Here is a 12,076-nt window from a genome sequence, read left to right on the forward strand (position 1 = left end):
AAAGGGGGCTGCTGTCAGTTCAGTGTTTTTTAAACTTTAAAATTAATATCGACAAAGCCAAGAGGTTTATATTTGACTGTGATGTCATGTTTCTTGTTTTTCTTGGCAGTTTTTTTGTTCATTTTATATTGTTCCTATCAATATCAGAATTATATCGAAATTAAGAAACATACTATGATATAAATGTTGACTATCGTCCAACCCTAAGCACATAGGATTAAATATGAAATAAAATAAAATGTAAGAAGTAAAGTAAAGCAGGACTGCTTTTGCTCATGAAATATGTGCACAAACGATGAGCTGGTTGGAGAAATGTATGATGCGTTGCTCTTCTCCCCAGTCCAGATCTGGATGTATGCATTTGTTTAAGTTCACCAAGTAATCTAAATTTAAACGTGAAGGCAGATTTGTTCATTCATTCATTCATTGTCTGTAAGCGCTTATCCAATTCAGGGTCGCGGTGGGTCCAGAGCCTACCTGGAATCATTGGGCGCAAGGCAGGGATACACCCTGGTGGGGGCGCCAGTCCTTCAAAGGGCTACACAGACACACACACCTCACTCACACCTACAGACACTTTAGAGTCGCCAATCCACCTACCAACGTGTGTTTTTGGACTGTGGAAACCCACGCGGACACAGGAAGAATGCACCAACTCCTCACAGACAGTCACCCGGAGCGGGAATCGAACCCACAACCTCCAGGTCCCTGGAGCTGTGTGACTGTGACACTACCTGCTGTGCCACCGTGCTGCTCCCAGATTTGTTCAGTTATTATCTAATTAAATTGTGATGCAAATTCTTGATTTTAAGAACCTTATGCAGTCAGAATTTATTAACTTTGTCTGTCGTGTTTCAAATCTTACAAATTGATTAAATGAGGAGATTCCCATTATGTTATATGTGTTTGTCAAAATTTTGCAAAAGTAACCTAAAAACTGGATCCCAAGAACGGCTGGATCAGACATTGGAGTGAATACAATTCCAAAATGGCTTATTTTTTAAAGCTTTGGAGTTTTTAATTTAAAGAAAATATCTGCAAATACTCAGTGATTTAGAAAAAAGGAAAATGGTATATAATCCAAATAAACAAACAAATAAATACTCACTACATGCTTCTGCAGCTCTTACTATAATTTACACACCAACATTTACCACAGGCTTTTTGTAACTGATGTTGGAATTGACCCGCTGCCCCCTACTCTGCTGGATGCCCCAGGCATCTTCTGAGCCCGAGGCTATAAACACAATGTAAGGAGCTTAAGTTGGGCTCTGATAAAATGGCCACTGATGGAGCAAATCCTTTCAGTGTTAACCTGCAGTAGCCTGCTCGAAGACCAGCAGCATGGGCAGACACTCAGATATCTAGAACCCCCCACAGATTTAAGTATAGCTGTTGTTGAACTTGTGTGGAGGATGTGTCTTTTGGAGGACAGCATGTCAACATCAGTTGAAGAATGCTCACAGTAATACTGTGTGATCGGGGGCCGGTGGAGAGGGGGAGGTCAGTGAGGCATTTCGTGAGTGTCCTCAACCGTCACAACAAGGTGCCACCACATTGCATGCTTCTGACAGAGGGGTGTTTTTTTTTTTTTAATACCTCGAAACTCGCACAAACACGTATTCCAAAGTCCACTACAATGTTCATGATTCTGACCACATTCAAATGTAACATTTGTGAATTTGCAGTAGGTATAATCTCCACAGAATAGCATGAGGTGAAGTCGGACAGTGTTGAGCTGAAGGTTGCCATGCTCAATGCCAAGCATGAGCTATAGGGGTGTAAAGCAATGGAACTGTTCTCAGGAGTGTTGGAGCACCATTCATTACGTTTAGGATGACTCACTAATGCTCTTAAAACTGAATGCCATAAAATCCTCATATAAATGTTCCTAAATTTAGTCTTAAGCCCTCTCAGAAGAGCACAGTCATTTACTGCAGCAATATGGGAACAAACTCCTTGATTCCACATACTTTAAACCATACAGTGTACATCCCTAGTTCTAATGCAAATTGATTTGAGATCTACTATGATGTTTTTTAACTGTCAGACATATTTAATTCTAACTGTATTTTCTAAAGAAGATAAAATGAACGGAATGGAGGGAAGTAGGACTCGGGTAGCTACTGATGAGAAGTGTGTATTTTATGATTCTTATCAACTGCATGGGATTGGCTCGACTCGACTCGGCACGACACAACTCGCTTTTAACTGGTCGCTTTTCCACTAGCACAACTCCTCCGCAAAATGGAGCCATAACGTTGCAAAACCACATTTCTAATGGGACCATGCCCCAGTTCCTATAGAACCATTTTCCTTGTTGCACGTTCAGCTTTTGCTGGAGAATTTCGTCTGCCAACAACCCAAGGAGTGTTTGAACCTCCTCAGAACACCTCGGGGTAATGTTACAAACAGCCGTTGTGAGTCAAATGAAAACAAATGTGAAAGCTGCTGTAACTTAAGCGATTTTACAAGAGGCAATTTGTGCTGCAGCTCTGCATTTTATGGCGATCGACAGGTTTCTCTTACACATCACATTTAGTACCTACTCGGCTTGATTGGAACCGTAAAGAAGCAGGGATTCAAAAAGTACCTGGTTTCAGAAACCAGGCCCAGATTTGACTGGTGGAAAAGCAAACGAGCCGAGCAGACTCGAGTCGTGTAGGTTCCATGCAGTGAAAAACCGCCAGTAGAGTCAAAAAGCCAGAGATCTCCTAGGGGGTCTGGCTGTCTGTTGACGCAGATTAGATCCTCGTGCCTCAGTGAGGGCTGCTCTTCTCATCCATCTGCCCTGCTGACCGCACACTTGCCTGATTTGCAGTGATCCGTGTGGTCAGACCAGGGCTCTGCTTCCGGTTCTTCCCAGCTTGTGCTGGCCCCATTCAGGCCAAGAGCATGAGCCCTGAACTGAGAGTTCTAGCTTTTCTGTGGTTGTGGATGAGGATGTTTTTACAGTATAACAGTCTAGCTTTTGTGCTCCTGGTTGCCTGGTTGCTCCTGGAGTCCACGCTGGCTTTATGGTTTTTCTTTTGCGTGGAGAAGTGCAGAAAGCTCAGAGCCAGATTTGTGTGTGGAAACTGCAGTCTAACATGCATCATCACCATGTTTGTTTTTTTTATTTGGTAAAAATCCTCATGTCAAATGCAGATAACAAGCATCCAGACATGCGCTCACAGTCAGTTGAGCATGAAATATTAGCAGAGAATTCAAACAAAAGATTATTATTGAGGGATTTGCAGTGGGAAAAAAACAATATTATTTGTATCAACCAAAGCTGAAGCAAAGGCAGTAATGGGGAGCTGGAGTTGGAGCTTGTAAGAAATTATTTATAAAGAAAAAATGATTTGTTGCTCAATCAAAGTCTACTTATTCTACGTGTATTTAGCAGACAACCTTTTACTCACTTAAAACAGAGTTCTGTGTCAGTGAATCTGAGCATGTGTTCACAAAGGTAGCTGCTGACGTAGCTTCTCTACGCAGGAGTGCTGAACCAGGATCAGATTTCTCTCTTATTTAGTATGACCTTAGAGTAGGTGTGGGCGATATGGCTCTAAAATAATATCACAATTTTTCAGGGTATTTTGGCTATAACAATATTCTTGGCGATAAAACAAAAAATGTAATTTCAAGAACATAATATTGCAACAAAATACGTGCTTAATTATATCTTAGTGTGTATGTAATGGTTCTGACATTCAATAGAAGCATACAAAACAAAACAAAAAACGGTAAACATGTGGTTATTTTGTAAACAACAGTACATTTTCAAAATTCTGATTTTGTGTAAAATGATGTAACAATAAATCTACCACTAAACTAAAGTGCAGAATATTTAGTGCATGTGTATAAACAGAAAACGTACTCTTAAATCACAGTAAATAAACAAATACAAAATAGACGCTAAGCTAGAGTCAGTGTTGTCTGTCTGCTTGGGTTAGAGCTAACACTAACCATTGAGTTCTCCTCAGGGCATTTTTGACTTTCCTCATACTCAACCAGGTGCTTCTGCCTGAGGGTGTGAGACAGATTATCAAATCACCAGAACAACTGAAGTTGCTCTCCTTTTTGTAATCCAGAGCCGCTTTCCACCATTCTGCTGCTGTGGGATTTTGGGATCTAGAATGGTCAGATTGTGTTGAATCTGAATCATAAAGTCAGAGACCCAGTGTAGTATTGGTGATGTGGAATCGAACCTCCTGCATTTAGTTTGAAGGGTGATGTTGCCCTTAGAATGGAGAGAGCCCCTGCCCACTGACCTGTGGCTAAATGGGGGTTGGCTTGTTCCCTCGGAGCGGAATGGAGGAGTTGAAGAGTATGAGGAAGGGTAGGGAGCTAAGTGGATTTTTAGCGGGAGCAGGTGGGGAAAGGCCTAGGAGGGGTAGAAGCTTGAGCCCATTGGCCTAGAAGCCCTGTATTACCACGGGCAAAGAGGTGGGAGTGCACGCCAGATGGGTCTCTCTGCATCTTCTGCAACACTGAGGATGTCCCCTGCCAGGCCATGCAGCGATCCATAATCCCATACTTTCCTGCTGGGATGAGTGTCCCTCCACGGAGGCAGAGCCTTCCCAGAACCGCCCGCTGCGCTGCCTTTTATCTCCCAGAGCAGAGAGGCAAGATATAAGTCATTCTCCGTTGCCCGAGAGAGCTGCTTCCATGTGTTTAATCTCAATGTGGGTGTCACGAGTTTTAATCCATCATCCTTCCATATTCATGAAGTTTATTGTGCTGTCTGAACTCAGCAGGGAAGCACAGAGCTGACTCAGCTTATGAGTCAAACACAGAGCCTAACCACCGCAGACCAGGACAAAGTTCACATGTGCTGCTGGTGCCTACTCTGCTCTCTCCAGCTTTCTGGATCTTTCACTAGGCACGTGTTACCTGGAAGCGGTACCTTTTTAAGGGAGTAGTAGAGTCTAAATGATGTGTAAACCTTGCAGAGCACTGGTTGGCCAGAGAAACCTCAATCAAGACGAAATGCAGACCTCCAGCACAAACTAACCATCTGTGAGTACAATTTACAGCAGAAATTACATTTGTTTTTCCGACTCACAACGGCAATTCGTAGAGGCAGACGTGCAACAAGGAATGGAAAAAAACCTCTAGGAACTTGGGTATGGAGGCGTTCAGTACCACCTCCCCCCCCAAATGCAATACCAAACAGCCTGCTGTTGTCGTTACAGATGGGGTTTTGCGGCTTCACCAGCTGCATTTTGACACGGAGCTGTGCTAATTGCTAACGCAAAAGCAACCAGGGCTGAAAAGTGCAACTGTGTTGGTACAATGCAGTTGAAAAGTACAATTACAGAGCTGGCTGTAGTCCTTTGGAAGTCCTGGACAGGGAACATCACAACGGAAACATCCACAGCACACCATATCACCATGCTGGCAATAAGAGCAAAGATGGTGGTGGTTATAGTGATAAGCACAAGAGCACTGATTTTTGCTGTGTATACGAAATATGTGTAGTTTTGTCTGTTTTTCATGCATTTGACTTTTTATCGTATCCAGGTAGGGTCTTCAGAGGTGGAAGGGTTTGTGAAGCTGAAACCACTGTGTCCTAAACACACCGTAATAAAGTTCTGGGTGTCATTGGTCCCTGTGTTTTTTTGGATGAGTAAACCCAAATGATTAACCATAACTTGCTAGAATTAACTAGAAGATGTCTTCCTTAGCTATAATTCTTTCAGCTTGGTCATGAGACATCGATCTGTTTCTGAAAACGTGGCTTGTGTTTTCCTGGTGCTAAGTGTTTCGGAACGAGGTGAAATGTAGCGACATGCCTCAGTAGCTCTGTGGGAAGTGTTCACCTCTTGGAGAGAGGTGTGTTGAGGGAGAGATAGTGTGGTGTACACTCAGACAGCCACCAGGTCAACGGGGGAAAAAAACCAATGAAATTCAGATAAAAAGAGCTAACCTCAAGATGTGGGATTCGATTCGCTATCCTTTCCCTTCAGACGCTGCTCACTCGTGCATCGAGCTTTTAGCCTTTGTTGAAAGATCAAGAGCTTCTCCAAATGTCACCAGCTGTCAGAATCAACCTTGCCTGATGTTATCGTCACAAGCAGGAGGACATGGAACTTATAAAGGGCGAACGAAATTACGATCATCCAGAAATCAAAAGGCAATCTTCAGTCCCCTCGTGATAATTGTAGCCTCTGTTGTAATACACAAATAATTTTTTAATTCCTTTTGTGAGATGGCTGTAATTCCCTGTCAAATGTGCCCCTGATTCTGGCTGAGGATGATTACTGAGATGAAACAGGCTAATGATCTGTTACATTTACTCCGTGTATATTGGCATCTGTGTTCAGCAGCTTGTCCTCCTCCTGTGACTTAATCAGAAATTAGAGTTTGGTCTGCTTTTTGAACCATACTTTTCTCTCTGTATATGAGCCTATGAAGACTTTTTGTATCAATTGATTGAACCATTAAAAAAACAAACAAATAAATAAATAAAACTTCCCCCACTTCCATTGGATTCCTTTCAGTTGCAAAATTAATTCATTCAACTGATGTAGACACAAATGTTCCTTGGAATGACTTGACGACCTTAACGTTCAGGAAAAGGCTTTCAAGGAGGCTAAAGCTTCTGCCGGTTTTATCTTTGTATGCTGCAATCATATAAACAAAAATACTCATCCACTGTGTGAGGGACGCTTCCTGAATGTACGTTCCTGCTTGTTTAGTTACTACGTTACTACGAGAACCTGCTGTAGTGATCAAAACAAACTTGACTGCCTATGTAGTTCCAGTAAAACAGTGTCCTTTTAAAAAAAATAATAATAATAATTATAATAATAAAAAAAATAAATAAAAAAAAACGTTAGCAGGTTTTCCATCCTCCAGTATTCCAAAACTACGAACCATCAAGAACACCGCAGGAATACATTCGCCATTGCCTTTCTTTGCTGTAAAAATAGTATTTAATATATTGATTGGGTCTATTCTATTTATGTAATTATAACTAAATACTTGTGTACTATGAGTATAATAATTTGCAAAAATAAATAAATAAGTTTAAAAAATGTAATCCAAAAAATCTGGGGTGCCTATGCATCCTCGTATATGTGCAGAATTTGTCCGTTTGTAACGTCAGAACCACTAACCCATTAACATATGATCGGTTTACGTTGAAAGGGTAAGGAGTGAAATTTCAACGTTTATAAGTTACTGTAGTTAATATGTGGCAGTTATTAGAGTGGAAGACCTGGGTAATACAGGTAAATGTGCTGTTCTTGTTTGTCAGGATGTGAAGCCATATAAAGCAGTGCTTCTCAGGTTTAATCCTGGAGATGTTGGAGTTTGTACTGATTGTTTTGCTAGCATGGTTGACTCAGCAAATGAGTAGCCTGCTAATTACACGAATTGATTAAAGTGTAGTAGATGAGGGAAAGCACAGATGTGTGCATAGTGTGGTGTCCTCAGGATTAACTTGTGAAACCCCATCATCCCAGGTATTTCTGTATGAACTTACACATACTGTGAGAATCAATAATATTTAGAATGCAACAGCCTTAAAGTAACAGTAACAAGAAGAAGCCCAGATGAAGGGGGGCTGGTTCTTAATGGTTCTTAACCGTGCTGGATTTCTCTTTTAAGATCAGATCAGAGGGCGTATACTTAATAATTAGCAATGTACTGTTCTTCCACTTGTACATGGTGACATCATAAGTACTTGGCCAAAGATGGAGGATGTGGGCTTGGAGTTAATTTACCCAACTTTAGCCTTGAGTAAATATGCTGAAGTTAGCTGAAGTGGCTAACAGGCAGCACCAGTTTTTTAAGGAGGAAAAAAAGTGGTCCAAAGTTCTTCGAACTGTTCCAATAATAGTCTACACAAGCAGCTTTGTTTTTCCATTTCAAGTTTTCTTTTTCTCACTGTTTGGTGACCTTTCCCACTAAGCTGTAATGTCTGCCATTAATAAGGCACTGCTGCCATCTGTTCAAATGACACTAGCAATTGCTCTCCGCTATGAATAGAACGAGTATGAATCTTCCTCTGCTAGCCACCATGTGTTGTTGGGAGTGTGAGCTTGTTGAGTTTTAGACAGAAATGAGAGTGATTAAAACATGGATAATCAGAAAGTGTTTCATAGGTGACTGTGTACTGTCTATATCCTTTTCTCTTTTTGTACACAGTCTCTCAGTCTTTCATCTTCTTTCCCAAAGCAACAGAACAAAACTATGGACAGCTCAGTGACTGTGGTTTCTTTCTATTTTTCAGAAGTACACTATTCACTACAATACACTATTCATCACAATACAATACACTATTCATCTAAGCAGTGCAGTGTATACAGTTAGATAATTGTGACCCATTGTTGATGGAGAAAAGAATATCAAGGTAAGTGTTTATGGAAAATGCGAGCTCTGGAGCAGCTTCATATGAGTCTAAGGGCTCCAAGCCCAGAGACAGATCTTCCCTGTAGTTCTCTGTGGTTCTCTGGAGTTACTCAGATTGTAATATTCCTCTTTTCAGTGCAATCAAAGCCTCACAACAATGTTCCAGCAAGCTGCTTCTTCTGAAAAGGGAGAAAAAAGACTGTTAAAACCATTGATTTCAGAAGACTTGGATAAGCAGGTGTTTATAAACTAGTTTTTCTGATTTTAGATCCCTCAAGCTTTACCTTCTCTTATGGGCAATGTTTATCTGAAATCATGACACACAGCTCCTGCCTCCTGGAACAGACTCGTATCTGAGTATGTGAGCCAGATCTAGCAGATCAAACTACCAGCAGAAGGACAATGAGGATAGACACACACACACACGTACAGAGAGTACGCAGATAAAGATAAATGCAGAACACGATACTTTATTGCCAGTAGCAGAACAGCTGAACAGTGATGGCTCCTCTTTTGTAGAATCCTATAATTGCTGCAACTAATGTTTAATTTGCTCTCTGCCTAATGGGTCATATCATTTAGGGGAAAGCTATAGGCTAATGGATCTCACCATTAATGTGTTTTTTTGCAGCTGGGCATCATCAGTCTTTTTGTCCTAATGTGGAGTTTTCTGAATAGGACATTATGGTCCAGACACAGAATGAGTCTAGCCATGGATTTAAAAAAAAAAAGGAATTTCAAGTGGTGAGGCAGCACTGGGAGAGCAGTAAAACCCACGACTAGAGCTCATCAGTGCATGGGTAACCACACGTTTGTCTTTATCACATGAGCAGTTTATTTGTCATAAACATTTATCTTGATGTTTTTGAAGCAGCTACAATATGGAGATGGTAATCTAACTGTAAACACTGCACTCTGTAGATGAATGTTGTTTGTTCTACTAACTCCCACCTTCTGAAATCTACAGAAACCACACTCAATTGGCAGCTCGTAACTTGCTGTATTTCTGTGAAAACCTTATTTTCTGTTGTTCCTGGCCGAGTCTTGGACCCTCTTTGTCTGTTGTAATGCTGAGCAGCAGTGCTCTTGCCCGCTATTTTGCAAATGATAGCTATGGTCTTTGGTCTTCTTTGACTGGCACTGAGAGCTTTTAACCCATTCGCTGTTGCTGTGGTGGTTTCAGGCGCTCCACCCAGTGCTGGCCTGCACTTACAGAACATCTTCATGATTCCCACCTGGCTGTATATTTTCGTAATGATCCAATTAGAAGTTACCACCAAAAGCAAATTATTTGACGGCTTTGCTAATCGATCGATCGTCAGCCATGACAGGATCGTTTTACGCAGGGTTTATTTAGCGCATATTTGGAATTGCACGGTTTCCAAAATCCACCTCGCTCAGACCAGTGGCAGTGGCACATTTTTCTGAGATGTCTCAGGTTTCGCCCCGTTGGTGGAAAACAAGAGTGAGGCATGCTTACATTCAACCACACATCGTTCCGGAGGTCTGGACATGACATATTTCGCATATCTGTGTAAAGAATGTGAAAGCTGTAGTGGGAAGCTGTGCCAGATTCTCGGACGGATGGTAGTCATTAGAATGGCTTTATGTTCTCTAGCTCTCACCAGGTTTTCCTGTTTTAAGCATTTAAAAAAAGTACAGATTTTTTTGTTATTTAAGAGTCATTCCATGATTTCTGTGCATTCCAGTCTTCACTCCTCTTCACTTTTTATTTTAAGCTTGTCAATCTGGTTTGGTCTTGTTTGTCTGCTATCATGAGTATTCCATGTTAGGACAGTCACTGTTGAAGTCAATTTGTTGAGTAAAAACAAGACAATTATTGACATTTTTTATTTATTTTTGTTTTTTGTTTTTTAACGCGAGAGCTAATTGAATAGTGAAAATAACCATTACATTATATAATTGATGGTGACAGCCCTATTCCATTGTAATTGTTTTGTGATCATCCCCATCATGTATACCTTTTTGTTATCGTGTTTTCTTTTTGTTTCTCTCTGCTTTGTTTTTTTTTGTTTTTTTATTTGTTTCCCCTCCTCTCGCTGTCCTTTCGTCTCCTTTTTGTTTATTTCGGCTCCATTTATCACACTCCTCTCTCCCTCCCTCACTCCACTCATCCACTCACCCTCGCTGCCTGCACTCAAACTCTAAAACTGTAGCTACCCCTTCCCCCTCTCCCACACTGACCCGTACCACTACTGACCGTGTGACCTCAGGCTCCGGTGGCGGTCCCTTGCCCTCGGCGCCGCGGGACGTGGTGGCCTCACTCGTGTCCACTCGCTTCATCAAACTGACCTGGCGCCTGCCGCTGGAGCCGCACGGAGACGACATCACCTACTCCGTCTACTACAGCCTGGAGGGAGCCAAGAGGTAAGATGTTCATTAGCAAAATCTCAAGGCTCAACACTTATGGCGTAAGTAAGCAGTAAGCTTGTGTTCCAGTCTGATATCATGTCCTGGTTTCTGCGCCCTCGTTCCACAGGGAGAGGAGGGTGAACACCAGCCGGCCTGGAGAAATGCAAGTCACCATCCAGAATCTCAAGCCAGACACAAAGTATGCCTTTCGAGTGGTGGCCCACAACAAGCATGGGCTGGGGGAGAGTTCGGCATCTCTTAAGGTGGCCACCCAGGCCGAAGGTAAGCGTTAAACCCTCCACTGGGAATATTCCACCATTAGAATACAGGCAGGATACGGGGGAGGTTCACAAACTCATTAGGATTTAGTTCTCAGCTCCTTTTTATTCTGAGCTTTGGAAAAGAGCCCAAGCAAAAGGAATTATGATTACTCGTTTCCCTGGGGCGCGTATCCTCGACACCTCTCGAGTGCCTCGATGCCCTATGCTAAATTACATTATGGAAGTAAACACAAATGTGCCGTGTTTACCTCTCTTCAGCTGTGCTGCACCAGCGTGCCCCCCGAAGGTGTGTGGCCCATCTCCATTCATTTGAAGCATTATCAACACACACAACCCGGGAGAGTTTACTTTTCTGGGTCGGCGGTGGCCCTTCTGCGTGTCCTTGGCGCGGGCATGGCATAAGCACTTCATAATGTGTGTGCTGGAGGGCTCCTGGCCCCCTGGGGAGACTACTCTCACACATCAGGCTCCAGTTCTGTTCTGCTTTCGCATTGTGAATTAGGGCTAAACTGTTGGCTTGGGGCAGGCTCAGTTGTGGCTCCATGATACAGCACTGTTTCTTACATACAGTTCCTTAGAGTATAAATCTCTGCTCTTTGAACAAAACCTTACATGTTTGTAGAAATATGGGTATCTTCCATTAAGAATAATATATGGGGTCAAAAAAGGGCCAATAATCAGAATCCATAACTGAAAATTTTGGGCGACTGTTATTAATAATGCGAGTTTTAAAAGCAGTTTTGTGAACAGAATATTTGGGTATTTAATTGTTTATTTATTTTGTATTTGTGCTTTTTACTGTGTTCCTCCTCAGTTAGGCTTTTCTCAGTCTTCAGTTCCAAAACATTCTCGCGTTTGAGTTCCAGAGTCTCGTTTTTAATTCGCTTCAAAGATCTTGCTTCTGAACTCTGGCCCTGTTTTGGAGGGCGGGGTCCACTCAGCCATTGGCTGCTGGAGATAAGCCCCGCCCACTGAGTAGATTCTACACTTACAACACAGTACTTGCTCCTCGTCCTGCAGTTCACCGTCTGATAACTCATACGAGTTTAGAAGTGTTAAGTTTGTGTTCGAATACAAGT

The 12,076-nt window shown here is 42.1% G+C and overlaps 1 protein-coding gene across 6 annotated transcripts in view; it reads left to right on the top strand.

The window, feature by feature from the left end:
* Positions 1 to 12,076, top strand: part of neo1a (neogenin 1a) — a 159,477-nt gene that overhangs the window by 123,214 nt on the left and 24,187 nt on the right. For all 6 annotated transcript variants that reach the window (XM_066647223.1, XM_066647222.1, XM_066647227.1 and 3 more), the window contains exons 8-9: positions 10,578 to 10,731; positions 10,844 to 10,998. In XM_066647223.1, coding sequence (XP_066503320.1) covers positions 10,578 to 10,731; positions 10,844 to 10,998 — 309 coding nt within the window. The remainder of the gene's footprint in view (positions 1 to 10,577; positions 10,732 to 10,843; positions 10,999 to 12,076) is intronic.

The sequence above is a fragment of the Hoplias malabaricus genome, chromosome 16, assembly GCF_029633855.1.
Source record: "Hoplias malabaricus isolate fHopMal1 chromosome 16, fHopMal1.hap1, whole genome shotgun sequence".
Classification (NCBI taxonomy): Eukaryota; Metazoa; Chordata; class Actinopteri; order Characiformes; family Erythrinidae; genus Hoplias; species Hoplias malabaricus.